At 39.8% G+C, this 18,539-nt stretch overlaps 1 protein-coding gene across 6 annotated transcripts in view; it reads left to right on the top strand.

The window, feature by feature from the left end:
* dnajc6 (DnaJ (Hsp40) homolog, subfamily C, member 6) overlaps nucleotides 1-18,539 on the top strand; it is a 78,069-nt gene that overhangs the window by 30,022 nt on the left and 29,508 nt on the right. For all 6 annotated transcript variants that reach the window (XM_061975745.2, XM_061975743.2, XM_061975744.2 and 3 more), the window contains 7 exons: nucleotides 1,968-2,017; nucleotides 2,690-2,838; nucleotides 4,567-4,689; nucleotides 11,113-11,246; nucleotides 14,979-15,173; nucleotides 16,462-16,579; nucleotides 16,737-16,816. In XM_061975745.2, coding sequence (XP_061831729.1) covers nucleotides 1,968-2,017; nucleotides 2,690-2,838; nucleotides 4,567-4,689; nucleotides 11,113-11,246; nucleotides 14,979-15,173; nucleotides 16,462-16,579; nucleotides 16,737-16,816 — 849 coding nt within the window. The remainder of the gene's footprint in view (nucleotides 1-1,967; nucleotides 2,018-2,689; nucleotides 2,839-4,566; nucleotides 4,690-11,112; nucleotides 11,247-14,978; nucleotides 15,174-16,461; nucleotides 16,580-16,736; nucleotides 16,817-18,539) is intronic.

Raw genomic sequence — 18,539 nt, 5'->3', positions numbered from 1 at the left:
CATTAGACATTTATAAAAAAAAAAAAAAAAAGAACAATAGTGTCATAGTGGCTTACACTTGCATCGCATCTCATAAGCTTGACAACACACTGTGTCCAATATTTTCACAAAGATAAAATAAGTCATATTTTTGGTTAATTTAATAGTTACAACAAATGTACATTATTGCAATCAGTTGATAAAACATTGTCCTTTACAATTACAAAAGCTTTTTACAAAAATCTACTACTCTGCTTGCATGTCAGCAGACTGGGGTAGATCCTGTTGAAATCCTATGTATTGAATGAATAGAGAATCCTTTTGAATCGGGAAAAATCGTTTTTGAATTGAATCGTGGGACACCCAAAGATTCACAGCCCTCGTATCCATCCATCCATCCATCCATCCATCTTCTTCTCCTTATCCGAGGTCGGGTCGTGGGGGCAGCAGCCTAAGCAGGGAAGCCCAGACTTCCCTCTCCCCAGCCACTTTGTCCAGCTCCTCCCGGGGGATCCCGAGGCGTTCCCAGGCCAGCCGGGAGAGATGGTCTTCCCCGTGGCCTCCTACCGGTCGGACGTGCCGAAAAACCTCCCTAGGGAGGCGTTCGGGTGGCATCCTGACCAGATGCCCGAACCACCTCATCTGGCTCCTCTCGATGTGGAGGAGCAGCGGCTTTACTTTGAGCTCCTCCCGGATGACAGAGCTTCTCACCCTATCTCTAAGGGAGAGCCCCGCCACCCGGCGGAGGAAACTCATTTCGGCCGTTTGTACCCGTGATCTTGTCCTTTCGGTCATGACCCAAAGCTCATGACCATAGGTGAGGATGGGAATGTAGATCGACCGGTAAATCGAGAGCTTTGCCTTCCGGCTCAGCTCCTTCTTCACCACAACGGATCGATACAGCGTCCGCATTACTGAAGACGCCGCACCGATCCGCCTGTCGATCTCACGATACACTCTTCCCTCACTCGTGAACAAGACTCCGAGGTACTTGAACTCCTCCACTTGGGGCAAGATCTCCTCCCCAACCCGGAGATGGCACTCCACCCTTTCCAGCCCTCGTAAATATGGTAATTTACTTCAATCAAAGGAATACGTATTAAATCCAGATAACCACATTGCTCCAACTGTATGAGATTAAGCACTTCATTAGCGAAACAAATCGGGTGGCGTTAAACGTGTCACTGATGCAAAATAAAGCCTGTTAATGGGGTACTCATTGACACAAAATAGCAGGCGTGTCCAAACTTGTTTTCCCGCAGAAGGCCGCATACAGAAACATCCAATTGAAAGTTAATTTAAGACAATTTTGGCATCTTAGCTTTGTGTTGTAGTTGACGAAGCAACACAAGATGGTAACATCCCAAATAACACATGCTAAATAGCGTGTGCAAACTATAAAATTGCTCGTATTATTTGTGTGTGTGTTGCGGGTGTTCTACTAAGACTGTGTGCGCAGTTGATATCAAGTGCAGACTTTGCGTATACTACTGGCTGTCACCACGGAGACACTCATTTACCTCAAAATCCATGGAGTCATGCTCCAACCTGTGGTGTTTTGCTATGTTGTGGAACATGCGACACGCGACTATAATCACATTTTATGCGTATCTGTGCCAGTTTGTACGTACTGTACCTTCCAAACATGCCATGCTGAATACACACGCAAAAACAGTGGCCGCAAACATTTTGAGGCTTGAAAAATCACATTGCGAGCGCTAAATAAGTTAATTTGCATCGCCTCCTCCCAGTATTGTGGGCAAACACGCTAAATGGATTGCGCTATCTATTATGGTCATTTAAGAGAACCAATCCTCGGCGCACAAGCTTTGTAGATCAGCTTTGTGTGTGTTTTATAAAATGTTTAATACTCTTTTCTATTATTAATCATTATTGTTATTTTTAGAAAGTGCCATGGCCCAACAAAAAGTGGAATCTACAAATACTGTAAACATATTCCTGAAAAGAGGGAACTTTTTATGTTTCAGGTACACGAAAGGGGAGCTGGACATTGCCTACATCACGTCGCGAATCATAGGTAAACAAACAGAACCACAAGTTTGACAATTCCCTGCATGAAGCATCTTATCTAGGTAATGTCAGGCACAATATTATTCACACCTTATATACTTTTTTGTAGTTGTGTTTGGAATATTGGTGAAAAAAATATAATAATATATTTCACATTCTGCCACAGCAAGTAAGTTTAGTTTTTACACCAGATGCTTTTCCTGAGTAATATAATAATAATTAGCCAGGATATTAATAATCTGTTTCCGAACTGTATTTAAATAATTATTATTTACATTTCCTTCAAACTTAAAAATCCTTAATATTTGTTGAATTCAGTGTTGAATTGAAATTGGCATATATATTAGTATACTGTGTATATGAGTAGTAATAGAATGCCTAGCAATTGTATGTCTAACATTGCAATAAAACGTAGGCATATCCACAAATAGAATAACTCTGTCTTAAATAGCCGTCAGCATTACACGCTCAGCAGTGTGGAGCAGCACCATGTCCTTCAGAGGACATAGTCAGTGAGACAACAATTTCCCTCTTTAGGCTTTTGGGAAAAATGAGGGCTCATTTGGGAATCTCCTTATTTAATAATTTTACATTTTCAATTTACTCTACTAGAAGAAAACAACAATGCTTTATTATTTGTTTTGCTGTAAACTATCCTCTCAATTATGTTATTTTTCAGTGATGACTTACCCAGCAGAGTCTGTGCAGATTGGCTACCAAAACCACGTGGAAGACATCCGATCGTTCCTTGACAGTCGCCATGCTGACCACTACACTGTCTTCAACCTGTCACAGCGCAACTACCGTGGCGCCAAATTTTCCAACAGGGTGGGTAATGCACTGCCTTATGACTAGGGATGGGTACCGAAATTCAGTTCCATAATGGCACTGGTGCCGACATTAAAAACAAGTTGTTATTGGTGCTAAATAAATTATAAAGTACCACTGATAGTCACACACACACTAGGTGTGGTGACATTACCCTCTGCATTTGACCCATCCTCTGGGAGGTGAGGGGAGCAGTGAGCAGCAGCGGTGGCCACGCTCGGGAATCATTTTTGGTGATTTAACCCCCAATTCCCACCTGCAACAAGAGCTTGATGGTGATATTGTTCAAGTCATTTTCTTGTAAGTAATGTAGCTGTCCAGAATGAAGCACAGAGAGTCTAAATCTATTTTTGAACTTTATAGTCGCCCTTAACGCGTCAAAACCAGGTACAACACAGCTAGCCACAACAACAACACCGCACTTCCTCATTATGCACCCAACCGGTCATGGCGAGCGAAGTGCATAAACAAACACCAGAATTATGAGAATTAATATTACAACAGTCAAACAAGTTATTTTAATGCACATTGTGTTCCGCATTGTTGCTGTTTTTTCTGCAATAATGATGACAATGTGTTGTTTATTTTATTTCTTATTTTTTAACATATTACCTAGTTAACATATTACCTAATTAACATTTTATTTACCGTAATTTCCGGTCTTTAAGCCGCTACACGCTTTTCTCATTTATGGATATTTTGGGTTCACAAGCTTCACATTCCCCCGATAAACTTAGCCTCGTTATATCAGAACAATGAAATTGCCAAACAGGTCATGTTTAAGTTTAATCAAACGCACTCATACGATCATTCTGTCAGCCATTTAGCCTATTGTGGACTCACCATCGTCTTGTAGAAAAATTTATGAAATGCACACAACGAAGACCTGGCCATCAAAAAGGGAAACAACTGTTGGACGGAATGGAAATTCACCACCAGTAACAAGCCCCGAAAGGGCTGCTTGACGCGACAAAGACGACTTAAGGGGTTGTAGACTTGTGCGGCCAATATATGTACAAAATAATATTTGTTCAAACATTAGGTGGGTGTGGTTTATATTTAGCTGAAGTCTATAGTCTGGAAATGACTATATATTATTAAAGTGTGCAAATTAAATTTCTAGTCTGTTCAACTTGAATGCCACAATGTTCCATAGGAATAAAGTCAAACAATAAAAATGAATTATTTTTTAACAACAACATTTAATTTTTTTCATTTAAGTACTGGTTTAAAAAGTACCGGTTTGATACTTGTATTGGTTAAAATGCAAACAATACTCATTCCTACTCGTGGAATCATTTTCATGCACATAAAGTACATTACGAGCTTTAAAATAATTAATTACGAAGTTACTGGTTCTACAAAAAATTGCACCCCATAGATTTGTTCGTCATTCTCAAAGCCTTCTTTGCACAGTAATGTGTATCTGTCTTTTTTTAACTGTCCTCCCTGTAAGATACCATATTCAACAAATAGGAATAGCTACCTAACAAGCTACCTGCAAGGCATTTATGGAGTTAACATGGCCTAGATAGCTGCCTGTGGAAGTTAGCGTTTCTTCACAGATGACTCATCATGGCAGTTTGTGTGTTGTGCTTGCTCTGCTTTATCCTTTGCCTTTTGCCTCCCTTCCCTCTGTTTGTCCCATCCCGTTTGTCTAACTGCATTTTTTTTTTGCCCTGTCTGTTCTCCTTCTTTCCCTTGCTCCATTCTCCATCCTCTCTCCAGGTTTCAGAGTGTAATTGGCCTTCTCGCCAGGCTCCCAGCCTGCACAACCTGTTCGCTGTGTGTAAGAACATGCACAACTGGCTCAAACAGAACCCCAAGAATGTGTGTGTCATCACCTGCTCGGTAAGATGACTTATTTCGCATGATTTCTCTCAGTCAAGTTCGTAACTGAGAAGCTTTACTCTAATCTTTACTGTCATGCACTTTTACTAAGGGTTTAACAATATTCCACAAACAATAGTTCGGTCCATACCTCAGTTTTGGTTCATTTTCGGCATGGTAAGGGAATGGAATGCAAAAAATACAACTGTTTAGTTTTAAGATTTTTTTTTTTTTTTTTTAATGAAACAAACAATTACAAACTGCTGGCATATAATTGTCCAATATTTTTCCAATAATCATAAATATGTTGCAGATTGATTTAATCAAAATGTATCTCATTTTGTCCATTGTTCACTCATAATGAATCACAATTAATGGCAAATATATATATTTTTTATCTTCAGTAAGTATACTTTATTCAAATGTACACCCAATATGGGACAAAACAATTTGTTTGAGTTTTACAAATGTTGTTTTTAATTTCACATTATGCTTTTTTAAACAGAAAAACAAAATGGGAACATGCAACACATTTTCACCTGAGGTCTAATCCAGTCCTTTAGTGTCTTTTATTATGAAATATATATATATTTTTAATAAGTTTTCCCCACTGATTCTGCCACTAATTCTCACTCACATTCTCTCTATCAGTCTGGGCTATGGCACAGTTGCGCTTGCGCTGTTTGCCTGCGTGTTTTTGGGGGTATGCCAAGTCAACCAGGGGCGTGCTAACCAGAAAACATGTGTAACAGGTGTCAAACAAGACATGACCTAAGACATGACCTGAAGAGACAGGTCATGTCTTGTTTTGTGTTGGTTACAGTTTTTCTAGCTTTAGGGTATATTTATTTTGCCAGCGCTTGTATTCCTTCCTTGTTTACTTTCCCGTTGCTAGGAGCACTGAGCTTTATACACCAGTTTCTGTTTACTAATTAGTGTCCCCACTTATTCCCCACTAATCACACTTACTTTATATACCCGTATCGCCGTTCACTCTGCACAGTTCCTTGATGAATGTTGTGTTCTCTGTTTGCCTTATACGACTGTTGGCATTTCAGGTTTGTTGGTTTTCTCTTAGCTCGTTCACCGACTATTATGTTGTTCACTCATGCTACGACAGTTTTTCAATCCTAGCTTTCCCGCCCCACTATTTAAGAAGCACTTCATTAAAGGGACTGTTTGGAACTTATTCACAGCAATTTTTTTCTAGGGGACATACTTTTTTCACGCCCCCCCTGAAGTGAATGTTTATTTATGTATCTATCTGTATGTGTCAAGATAAATGCTATTACGCTATAGCTTGGGTGCATGTGACTCCTTTGTGGCTTAATTCACACACAAGTCAAGCAGCTTGAGTGTAGCATTATAACAAGTGAGAGTGAGTGTAGAGTTTGAGCAGAAAATGCTGACAATAGATGGCGTTAGTTTGTGTTATTTTGTGGTTGCCATGCCTAAATATAACTAGGAATACCTGGTTGTGCAAATAAACTATCGTCATGTTAAGCTCTAGTAATAAATATTTTAATTGTTAGTCCAATCCATCGTATTTTTTTTCTCGATTTTCATAACAGAAACTAAAAGTGTAGTTGTTGTGCAGGAAAGCTAAACTACTTTATTCTACACGGATTACAACATTATTGCGTCACTGGTGCTATTCGTTAGTCAGGCCTCGAATTTTAACTTTTTAAGGTCAAGGCAAGTGTTGCCTTAAAGAAGGGCTAATATTTTAGGACACCAAGGCAAATTATATTTTCTTTTGAGGCAGGGGCTCCAAAGCATGCATGCATGTGTGTGTATGAAAATATATATATATATATATATATATATATATATATATATATATATATATATATATATATATATATATATATATATATAATATACAAACCCCGTTTCCATATGAGTTGGGAAATTGTGTTAGATGTAAATATAAACGGAATACAATGATTTGCATATCCTTTTCAACCCAATTTCAATTGAATGCACTACAAAGACAAAATATTTGATGTTCAAACTCATAAACTTTATTTTTTTTTTGCAAATAATAATTAACTTAGAATTTCATGGCTGCAACACGTGCCAAAGTAGTTGGGAAAGGGCATGTTCACTACTGTGTTACATCACCTTTCCTTTTAACAATACTCAGTAAACGTTTGGGAACTGAGGAGACACATTTTTTAAGCTTCTCAGGTGGAATTCTTTCCCGTCCTTGCTTGATGGTTCAACAGTCTGGGGGTCTCCGTTGTGGATTTTTAAACATTAACAAAATGCTTTCTCACATGAATGGTTTTTGAAGTAATACCTTTGTGACATGAAAAAAAACAAGTATTGTAAAAAAGACATGGTGTGAAATAACGTTAAAACAAAGCGCTTGGCTCCGTTTACTCCGAGGGGAAATCTCCGGAGCAAAGTCTATGTAGTTGGCCCGCCGTCATAATCAAGCCAAACAACGCTAGTGTGCATGCGCCTGACTTTGTTTTGCCTAAATCAGGGGTCGGCAACCCGCGGCTCCGGAGCCGCATGCGGCTCTTTGATCACTCTGATGCGGCTCAGCAGCTTACTTGCTGAACCCCCCAATTTTCCCGTGAGACTTCCGGATTTCAGTGCCTCTCGCAGAAAACTCCCAGGATTAATATTCACCGATTTTCACCCTTACGGCTATAATAAAGGCGTACCATGATGGTACAACATTTGGCGCCCTCTACAATCTGTATTAACAGAGTGCCAGCCCAACACCTGTTATACAATATACATCTTCTGCTTGCACACGTACGTGACAGCAAGGCATACTTGGTCAACAGCCACACAGGTTACACTGACGGTGGTCATATAAAACAACTTTAACACTCTTACTAATAATGCACCACACTTTGAACCAAAACTAAACAAGAATGACAAACACATTTCGGGAGAACATCTGCACCTTAACACAACATAAACACAACAGAACAAACTCCCAGAATCCCATGCAGCCCTGACTCTTCCGGGCTCCATTATACACCCCTGCTACCACCAAACCCCGCCCCCACCCCAACCCTGCTCCCTCACACATCAACCCCCCCCCCCTCTCTCTCTGTGCGTCGGTTGAGGTGGGCGGGGTTTGGTAGCGGGGTGTGTATAATGTATCCCGGAAGAGTTAGGGCTGCATGGGATTCTGGGTATTTGTCCTGTTGTGTTTATGTTGTGTTACGGTGCAGATGTTCTCCCGAAATTTGTTTGTCATTCTTGTTTGGTGTGGGCTCACAGTGTGGCGCATTATTAGTGAGAGTGTTAAAGTTATTTTTTTTTTATACCGTCAGTGTGAGCTGTGTGGTTGTTGACCAAGTATGCCTTGCTATTAACTACGTGAGTAAAGCAGAAACCCCGTACAACGTGTGGATGATCAGGCACGCTGGTTGTAGTGGGTGCTATATGCTGTACCATCACGGCATGCATGACGCTGACAAGCGCCATTCAATTAAAACCTGCGTGCCGCACCAGCTTTCAAATTCCACATAAAGGTGTGGGCAACGTGTCTGAGACCCCTGGTTATACATAGCACAAAGCAAAAAAAAACTTTGTATGCAGTGTTATTTCATTTAAAATTTCAAAAAAATTTTGCGGCTCCCATTGTTTTCTATAATTTGTGAAACTGGTCAAAATGGCTCTTTGACTGGTAAAGGTTGCCGACCCCTGGCCTAAATGCATTAATAAATAACGTTTTTTCGGTAATTGATAATTTAGATGGTATTACTAACCGTCGGGAATGTTATCACAAATTATCATTATACCGTTTACTGTTGCATCCCTTGTCCATTAACAAGTAGTAAGTCAAGGGCGGTCACGGCATGTTCTTGCCGCCGATGCTGGTCAATTTTTTAGGCCATTACGGCAAATGACAAGGGCGGTCGCGGCACTTGCCGCATTTGCCATGATTAAATTTGAGCCCTGTATTCATTAGTATCAAGAAAATATCCTTAATAGTATTAATAAACTAGATCAATAAATTTCTCGAAGGCTCAACAGCATTTACTAAATCTTGATATCGCTAATAAAGATTCATGCTGAACAACAAGGACATCTATTGCTAAATAATGAGACAAAATGTAAACTTTACACCATAAAAACAACTGCCGACATGAATTGTAGATGAGACAAACATTTTTAGCAGGAAATCAACTGCAAACAAACTTATCCTTTTTATCATTAGCATCACGATCACAGCAGCACGGCACTTATGTCAATCAAATACGGAACTTAGCGATTTGCGATTAAGTCCAACTTTGTCTTTTGCAGATTAATGTGTAATTTGTGGACCCCTCAGATGTAAAGACATGGTGTGCCTTCAATCTTTTCTTCTCTAAAGTGTCAAATGAAGTGAGGTTGTAGCGAGCAGTAACCTTTTGGTGATGATAAATGGTTTAAATCTTTAAAAAATATATTTTTCTTAAAGGTGTAAAAATCCACACCATCCCATTTAAAATATATTTTTCATGATCGCTTTTATAATTGCCTCTAAACCTTTCAAAATACGCCCAAAGCTGCACTGATTCAGGTAAACAAACAGTAGTCTAATGGGACTCTAGACCAGGGGTAGGGAACCTATGGCTCTAGAGCCAGATGTGGCTCTTTTGATGACTGCATCTGGCTCTCAGATAAATCAAATTACAGTGTTAAAAATAACCATGTATCAACCAGACTACAAAGCCATCAGCAAAACCATGCAGCACCAGAAGTCGCATTAAAGGGGAACATTATCACAATTTCAGAATGGTTAAAACCATTAAAATCAGATCCCAGTGGCTTATTATATTTTTCGAAGTTTTTTTTCAAAATTTTACCCATCACGCAATATCCCTAAAAAAAGCTTCAAAGTGCCTGATTTTAACCATCGTTATAAACACCCGTCCATTTTCCTGTGACGTCACATAGTGAAGCCAACACAAACAAACATGGCGGAAAGAACAGCAAGCTATAGCGACATTAGCTCGGATTCAGACTCGGATTTCAGCGACTTAAGCGATTCAACAGATTACGAATGTATTGAAACGGATGGTTGTAGTGTGGAGGCAGGTAGCGAAAACGAAATTGAAGAAGAAACTGAAGCTATTGAGCCATATCGGTTTGAACCGTATGCAAGCGAAACCGACGAAAACGACATGACAGCCAGCGTCACGGGAGAAAGCGAGGACGAATTCGGCGATCGCCTTCTAACCAACGATTGGTATGTGTTTGTTTGGCATTAAAGGAAACTAACAACTATGAACTAGGTTTACAGCATATGAAATACATTTGGCAACAACATGCACTTTGAGAGTGCAGACAGCCCAATTTTCATCAATTAATATATTCTGTAGACATACCCTCATCCGCGCTCTTTTCCTGAAAGCTGATCTGTCCAGTTTAAGGGACGGTGTGAGCCAAGACATCCAGGGGGTTTAGCTCGCTCGTCTGCGGGAACAAACTGCCACCATTGCTTGCCGTGCTACCGAGGTCCTTTGTCCCTGAATTGCTCACACACTCCGGCAGATTCAATGGGGGTCTGGCGGCAGATTTCTTTGACTTTATCGTTGGAAATGCATCTGCTTTGAGTGTCGCAGGATATCCACACATTCTTGCCATCTCTGTCGTAGCATAGCTTTCGTCGGTAAAGTGTGCGGAACAAACGTCCAATTTCTTGCCGCTTTCGCATCTTTGGGCCACTGGTGCAACTTGAATCCGTCCCTGTTCGTGTTGTTACACCCTCCGACAACACACCGACGAGGCATGATGTCTCCAAGGTACGGAAAACAGTCGAAAAAACGGAAAATAACAGAGTTGATTTGACTCGGTGTTTGAGAAAATGGCGGATTGCTTCCCGAAGTGACGTCACAACGTGACGTCATCGCTCCGAGAGCGAATATTAGAAAGGCGTTTAATTCGCCAAAATTCACCCATTTAGAGTTCGGAAATCGGTTAAAAAAATATATGGTCTTTTTTGTGCAACATCAAGGTATATATTGACGCTTACATAGGTCTGGTGATAATGTTCCCCTTTAATGGTAAGAAGTATTTTATTTATTATTGGTTTGCTTCACAATAACACTGTTATTAAAAATAATAAGAAACTTATTATACTTTAAAAATGTTGGTCTAACTTAAAAATGCACGTATTTAGTTGTTTTCAGTGTTAACATTTTTTATACGGCTCTTACTAATACATTTTAAAATATTTGGCTTTCATGGCTCTCTCAGCCAAGAAGGTTCCCGACCCCTGCTCTAGACCATCACCTGAAACCCGAAGTGCCCAAATGTGCCTCTAGGTCACCTAACATGAACTCTGAAGTGACAAAGTTTCCTTCACTTTTTCTAAGTACCGTAAATGACTTTAAATGTGCATGAATACATTTTATTCAGTAATCCTGCTTAGTGCTTATTTATTAAACTCTTCTAGGTTTCATTATTCTGCTTTGTGTGCTTTTTTAGGATGGCCGCGCTCCTTCAGGTGTGTTAGTTTGTGCCATGTTTTGCTTCTGCCACCTCTTCAGTCATCCAGATCCTGCCATGCACCTCCTCAGCGCCAAGAGACCAGGCTCGGGCCTGTGGCCTTCACACCGCAGGTTTGCAATCCTGACGTGAAAATGTCAACTTGACACCACATGTACGAAGTGTATTGTGAGGGAGACAAAAAAAAACATTCTAATAGGGCTGTCTTTACCTAAGCATTTTTGTGTTAAATATTAGGCTGTTTGCAACATTTACACAGATGCCTGGAGGGCGCTAACTTTCAATCATCAATCAATCAAAGTGTATTTATATAGCCCTTAATCACAGATGTCTCAAAGGGCTGCACAAGCCACAACGACATCCTCTGCTCAGATCCCACATCAGTGCAAGAAAAAACTCAACCCAATGGGATACAATGAGAAACCTTATTAACTTTCCAAGCATAATATCCCGCTCTCTTCCCGCTGGCTTCTAGGACTTAATGAATAGACTGCGTATGTAACACGTGCACGTGCATTAGCTTTGGGTGTTGTTAGCTAATGATAAAGATTTGGATGGTTAGTGTTAGCTGTCATTGAATGTCTATTCTATCATAAAAACATGACTGCAAATTGTTTGCTGCTTCTCTTGGACTGCAAACTCATTTGCCAGGTTTTCCAACTCAAAAAGACTAAAACACTCAGATAAACAAATAAACACAGCAGAGATTACTGTAGATGGTTTACTGAAGTACTCAGCTTCGGCATGGTCGTAATTTAGCGGAACATGCACCTTACATTTTTTTAGAAGGCTGGTTTTATCCCCTGCGCTTTAACATCCAAAAATAATGTCACACTATTAAATCGAGACAAGTCAAACAACGCTAGGTTTAAAACGGCAGCTAAGACTGAAGAGTGTCCCTTCAGACGGCCCACAAGCCCATTGATTGGCTTTCTGGGGTTGCTTCCTTGCCAAGGTGACAATGATTGACAACACCCAGCAGCTGACCAATCAGCGGTCAGATGTAAGATAAGAGCGAGTTGGCCCCCACACGGAAATATAAACCACAAACAAATTAAAAATCCAAACAAGAGCAGTCTAGCTTTCCTGATTCCTGGTAGTGCAATGGCTTGAGTATCAGCTGTTTGCCCCTTTGTCCATGGTATGATTCATAATGAAACATTAAACCAAATCATAACACAATCTTGAAAAGCCCACTTAAAGTTCTTTTATTTTGTTATTTCGTACAAAAACCACATTATAAAACGACTTGTTTCCCATTCATAATTACTCCAAAAAACATGCATCTAATTCCTTCAAACCTCGCCTCCTGTACGCAAGCCAGTTGTGTTTCCACCACTTCTGAAATCCAAATTTCAGAGCGGGGTTTAATGGCCGACGATTCAACTGCAAAGTTGATAGTCAAATCAGACTCCTCCGAATTAAATAGTCGAATAATCGACTATTCTAAGATACATCCTACCTTCTATACTGGCAATGTAGTCAAGATGCTCGCCTTTGATTGTTAATTTATTTTCTCCTAAACAGTACCCATCATTTAGTAATTTTGTCGGGTAATGGTAACTTAGACTTACGTTGAAACTGACATTACACGCTTCACTCTATATGAGAGTTAGTAGACGAGTAAGTAGAGAAAGTAAAACCATGTAGAACTAACTATGTGATATCTCACAACCAACAATAACAATGTACAAGTTTGAATAAGAAATAATGATACAATAATACCAATTACTATTATTATAAATAATAATAATAATAAAATGTGGTAAAATTTGGCTGCTACTAATTCTTGGATCAGATTTGTAATTACTACTCCCTTGTATGTGCTGATAGAACCAGTATGACGGATGTAGAGGCATCTATTGGCATACTCTGGGACTGCAACCATTTTAATACAATGCAATAACAGTAAAACAAATTATCACCAGTACTCCTTGGAATAATATCTTTTTTTGAATTCTACTTTACACAACAAATAAGATTCTATGGACATAAATGATAAATCATTGAGCTGGAAGAGGCCTGCAAACACATTGGTGCTTAATCAAATTATCCTTTGGTGTATCGAGAATGCGTAGTTTTAGAATATACATTTTACAACATCTGCATATATTAACTTTTTTTTTTTAAATAAACAAAAAAACTTGAAAAGCGAAACAAATAGGTTGAGAATTACTAATGAACAATATTCTCTTGCTTTGTGTGTGTTTTTTCTATTTATTTCACAAGCAAGACTGAGCTGCCTGCCACTGCTTTTAGAGAAGAGCCTTCATGTCTTCGTGTTTAAAGTCTCCAAAAGAGTACAGTACAACAATCTGTCGCTACTTACTAAATATAGCAACAAAGTTGCCATGTTTGCAACACTAATCCCTCCTGCCACGTCTTCTTATACAGTATACATATTTACAGACAGTCCCATTATAATGTGTTAATCATAAACAGAAGTACCTCAACTTACAAAGACTTACAAACTTTCCAACACTTGCATCTCAAATCAACATAACAGACGCCCTCAAAACAGCACAATTTTAACATGTAACATGCCTTTTAAAAAGAAGAACAATCTTCCATCCATCCATTTTCTACCGCTTGTCCCTTTCGGGGTTGCGGGGGGTGCTGGAGCCTATCACAGCTGCATTCGGCCGGTAGGCGGGGTACACCCTGGACAAGTCGCCACCTCATCGCAGAAGAACAAACTTTAAGATAATAAATATTGTATAAAACAAATACGATAAAATGTACTACTAACAACTACAGTAGTTTTTATGAAGTAATATAATAATGTCCAGCATTTACCGAGTATCTCCCTCTAGCTGCTTGTCGGTCAAACACACCATCAGCAGCTTTCCCATATTTTCATGGATACATATCTGTCAGTTAGATATTATTTGAGCGTCCTTGGCTGGCGTTAGACTCATTTCTGCTTCAGAATGGTGCATCCATCCATTTTCTACTGCTTGTCCCTTTCGGGGTCACGGGGGGTGCTGGAGCCTATCTCAGCTGCATTCGGCCAGTAGGCGCTGGACAAGTCACCACCTCATCGCAGAAGAACAAACTTTAAGATATTAAATATTGTATAAAACGAATACGATAAAATGTACTACTAACAACTACAGTAGTTTTTATGAAGTAATTTAATAATGTCCAGCATTTACGTAGTATCTCCCTCCAGCTGCTTGTCGGTCAAACACACCATCAGCAGCTTTTCCATATTTTCATGGATAAATATCTGTCAGTTAGATATTATTTGAGCGTCCTTGGCTGGCGTTAGACTCATTTCTGCTTCAGAATGGTGCATCCATCCATCCATCCATCCATTTTCTACCGCTTGTCCCTTTCGGGGTCACGGGGGGTGCTGGAGCCTATCTCAGCTGCATTCAGGCGGTAGGCGGGGTACACCCTGGACAAGTCGCCACCTCATCACAGGGCCAACACAGATAGACAGACAACATTCACACTCACATTCACACACTAGGGCCAATCAACCTATCCCCAGGTGCATGTCTTTGGTGCAAACAATATGGTCCAAACTATTTAGCTATAAGCTAAAGCTAGCGAGTATGGCCAGATGTTTTGGGCGTCTCTTTCGGGGTTCACTGTGGCATTTGCTACACCAAGTAATAGTGGGGATTTAATTAACTCACATTTTTGCATGCAACTTAAAGCATAAGGGCTGAGAGACAGCTCTTATCTCAAAACACTCTTAAGTCAGGGCACTCCTAAGTTGAGGTACTACTGTATGTTGTGTGTATTTATTCGTGGTGGGCCGCTCACTCAGGAAAGCTAAGAGATAGAAAGCGAGATCATTACTGTATGCAGTAAGAAAATGTCCTGTTGTACTGTAGGTACATCGGCTATGTCTGCAGCATGGTGTCAGACAAGCCCAGTCTCCCCCACACAAAACCCCTGACGATCAAGGCTCTCACCATCAGCCCGGTTCCTTGTTTCAACAAGCAGCGCAGTGGCTGTCGGCCCTTCTGCGACGTCCTCATTGGAGAGACCAAAATCTTTACCACGGCACAGGAGTATGAGAGAATGAGGTACACACCCACTCAGTTCACAGCTTTTGCAAACATGCTGTATGTATTAATGCAGTGTTTTTCAACCTTTTTTGAGCCAAGGCACATTTTTTGCGTTGAAAAAATGCGGAGGCACACCACCAGCAGAAATCATTAAAAAACAAAACTCAGTTGACGGTAAAAAGTCGTTGTCGCAATTGTTTGATATGACTTTAAAGCATAACCAAGCATGCATCAATATAGCTCTTGTCTCAAAGTAGGTGTACTGTCACATCACACCATGACTTATTTGGAGTTTATTGCTGTTTTCCTGTGTGTAGTGTTTTAGTTCTTGTCTTGCGCTCCTATTTTGGTGGCTTTTTCTCTTTTTTTGGTATTTTCCTGTAGCAGATTCATGTCTGCCTTTGAGCGATATTTCCCGCATCTACTTTTGTTTTAGCAATCAAGAATATTTCAGTTGTTTTTATCCTTCTTTGCGGGGACATTGACTTAGGTCAGGCTTAGACCGACGTTTTTTTTGTTTTTTTTTTTCCCCCCACACCCATCCCCCCATTGTTTACCTGTATCTCACCTTTTTTGTAAGGGGCGCCGGAAGTTGGCAGACCCGTCGGCGATCCTGTTCTGTCTCCCTGTAATGTTTGTGTGATCTTGAATGGGATTGTGCTGAAAATTTTAATTTCTCCTCGGGGATTAATAAAGTATTACTGATTCTGATGTTCAGATGTACATTGTGGACGCCGTCTTTGCTCCACAGTAAGTCTTTGCTGTCATCCAGCATTCTGTTTTTGTTTACTTTGTAGCCAGTTCAGGTTTAGTTTCGTTCTGCATAGCCTTCCCTAATTACTTTTCTTGGGGCACTCATGAGTGACCAAAAATAAACAAAAGGTGCACCTTTTGTTTATTTTTGGTTTAAGCATTCAACACAATTTTAGCTGCACACTGCCTCCCGCTGTTTCCGACGTCTACAAAGCAATTAGCTACCGGCTGTCACCTACTGATATGGAAGAGTATTACATGGTTACTCTCCAATTTCGTTGTTCTTTGAACCTGTTCACTGTAATAATGACAAATAAAACTCTATTCTATTCTATTCTATAATTTGCAGACTATAATTACTGGTTTGCAAAAGATATTTTTTACCCAAATAGGTGAAATTAGATCATCTCCCACGGCACACCAGACTGTATCTCACGGCACACTAGTGGTTGAAAAACACTGTATTAATGCAACCAAAAATTATTTGAGAGTATGAAGAATGTTCTGATTTGTCACTTTGTACAACGTATTCGTTCTGTTTGCGCGTGTCCAGAGAGCACAGAATTCAAGAGGGGAAAGTGGTCTTTCCTCTTGGCGTCAGCGTTCAAGGAGATGTGGTTGTTTCGGTCTATCACATGCGGTCCACAATTGGAGGACGTCTGCAAGCCAAGGTACCCTTCGATTGTTAATTCAGCCCATCTTTTTTTCCACTGTAATTTAAAGTGTAAAATGGTATTTTGTGACGTGATGATTTTGTGAACATTAATTTGACGGTAGCTGATCAAAAGGACTAATTCTGTACTCTCAAACATGTTTCTGAATCTTTAGGTGTCCAACACACAAATTTTCCAGATCCAGTTCCACACTGGCTTCATTTCCCCCGGAACGCCCATGTTAAAATTTAACAAGTAAGTCCCTTTTGTTTATAATTGGTATCAAATAATACATATTTTCACCTTTTCAACATTAGCTTCAAAATAAGAAGGAATGTGCACTAGCTTGTAAATAATTGTTCCGTTGCATTGCGATGGTTCCCACAGAGGACTTGCTTTCTGATGTGTTAGTGGAGCACAGCCAGGGCACCTTTTCTATTGTCCTAATGCAGGGGTTGGCAACCCGCGGCTCTTTAGCGCCGCCCTAGTGGCTCTCTGGAACTTTTTCAAAAATGTATGAAAAATAGAAAAAGATGAGGGGGAAAAAAAAAACATGACACAAACCTCCCTAATTGTTATAAAGCACACTGTTTATATTAAACATGCTTCACTGATTCGAGTATTTGGCGAGCGCCGTTTTGTCCTACTAATTTTGGCGGTCCTTGAACTCACGTAGTTTGTTTACATGTATAACTTTCTCCGACTTTCTAGGACGTGTTTTATGCCACTTCTTTTTCTGTCTCATTTTGTCCACCAAACTTTTAACGTTGTGCATGAATGCACAAAGGTGAGTTTTGTTGCTGTTATTGACTTGTGTGGAGGGCTAATCAGACATATTTGGTCACTGCATGACTGCAAGCTAATCGATGCTAACATGCTATTTAGGCTAGCTATATGTACATATTGCATCATTATGCCTCATTTGTAGGTATATTTGAGCTCATTTAGTTTCCTTTAAGTCCTCTTAATTAAATTTATATCTCATGACACACTATCTGTATGTAATATGGCTTTTAATTTTTTGCGGCTCCAGACAAATTTGTTTTTGTATTTTTGGTCCTATATGGCTCTTTCAACATTTTGGGTTGCCGACCCCTGTCCTAATGCAATGGCAATCAAGATGTTAAAATTAAAATTAGCATAGTTTCTTTAGCTTCTGACAACAATTGCGTTTGTATTTATTAAAGTGACTTCAGGATGTATTATATCTAACAGTAAGGGGAGCCCTGGAGCATAAACATATTTGTGCTTTGCACCATCAGTCAGTGGCTAACACTGTTTAAGACCACCTCCCCTCCATGGGCGTCGCATTGCCTGCACTCCAAACTTAAGGCCTGATCATTAAAGTATGTATTAAAACATGCGCAAGCTTGATAGCACATGCAAAGTTGATCTACTAAACTTGTGCGCCGAGGATTGCGTCTTTTTGGTGAGCAAAATAGAGAGTGCAATCCATTTAGCGTGTCTGTCTGCGTGAATACGCAGAATACATGATGATCATCCAAATTCCCACAATACTGGAGATTCAAATATAACCATCGTCTATGACATTTTTTTGTTTTTGTAATCAAATCAAACTTTCTTTATAAAGCACTTTTCATACACAGGCGAGTGGCAAACACAAATTATTGTACAAAAATTAAGTGAAGAAAACGCACACACACACACGAACACAGCACTATTGACAATAACACACCAAAAACAAAAAAAAACCATTGCATCGCACTGAGGATTTGAGGAATAACACCACTTCTGAAGGATTTTTTCTAAAGGTGTTTGTTTTATATTATAATAATACATCTCCTATAGGAAAAAATAACTGCAATATGCATTTTCTTACGCTTGGATCATTCCACCAACAACAACATCGCAGCGCCTCCCAGAGTGCACTTTCATGTGCTAAAAGCAGGTTCTGTTGTCTCGGTCACGCTTCAATATAGCCTAGAAAAGGTGGTTCATATTATATTATCGGTCTTCT

Source organism: Nerophis lumbriciformis, linkage group LG14, assembly GCF_033978685.3.
Source record: "Nerophis lumbriciformis linkage group LG14, RoL_Nlum_v2.1, whole genome shotgun sequence".
Lineage (NCBI taxonomy): Eukaryota > Metazoa > Chordata > Actinopteri > Syngnathiformes > Syngnathidae > Nerophis > Nerophis lumbriciformis.
The sequence above is the reverse complement of the archived record's forward strand: the minus strand, read 5'-3'. Positions and strand labels throughout refer to the sequence as shown.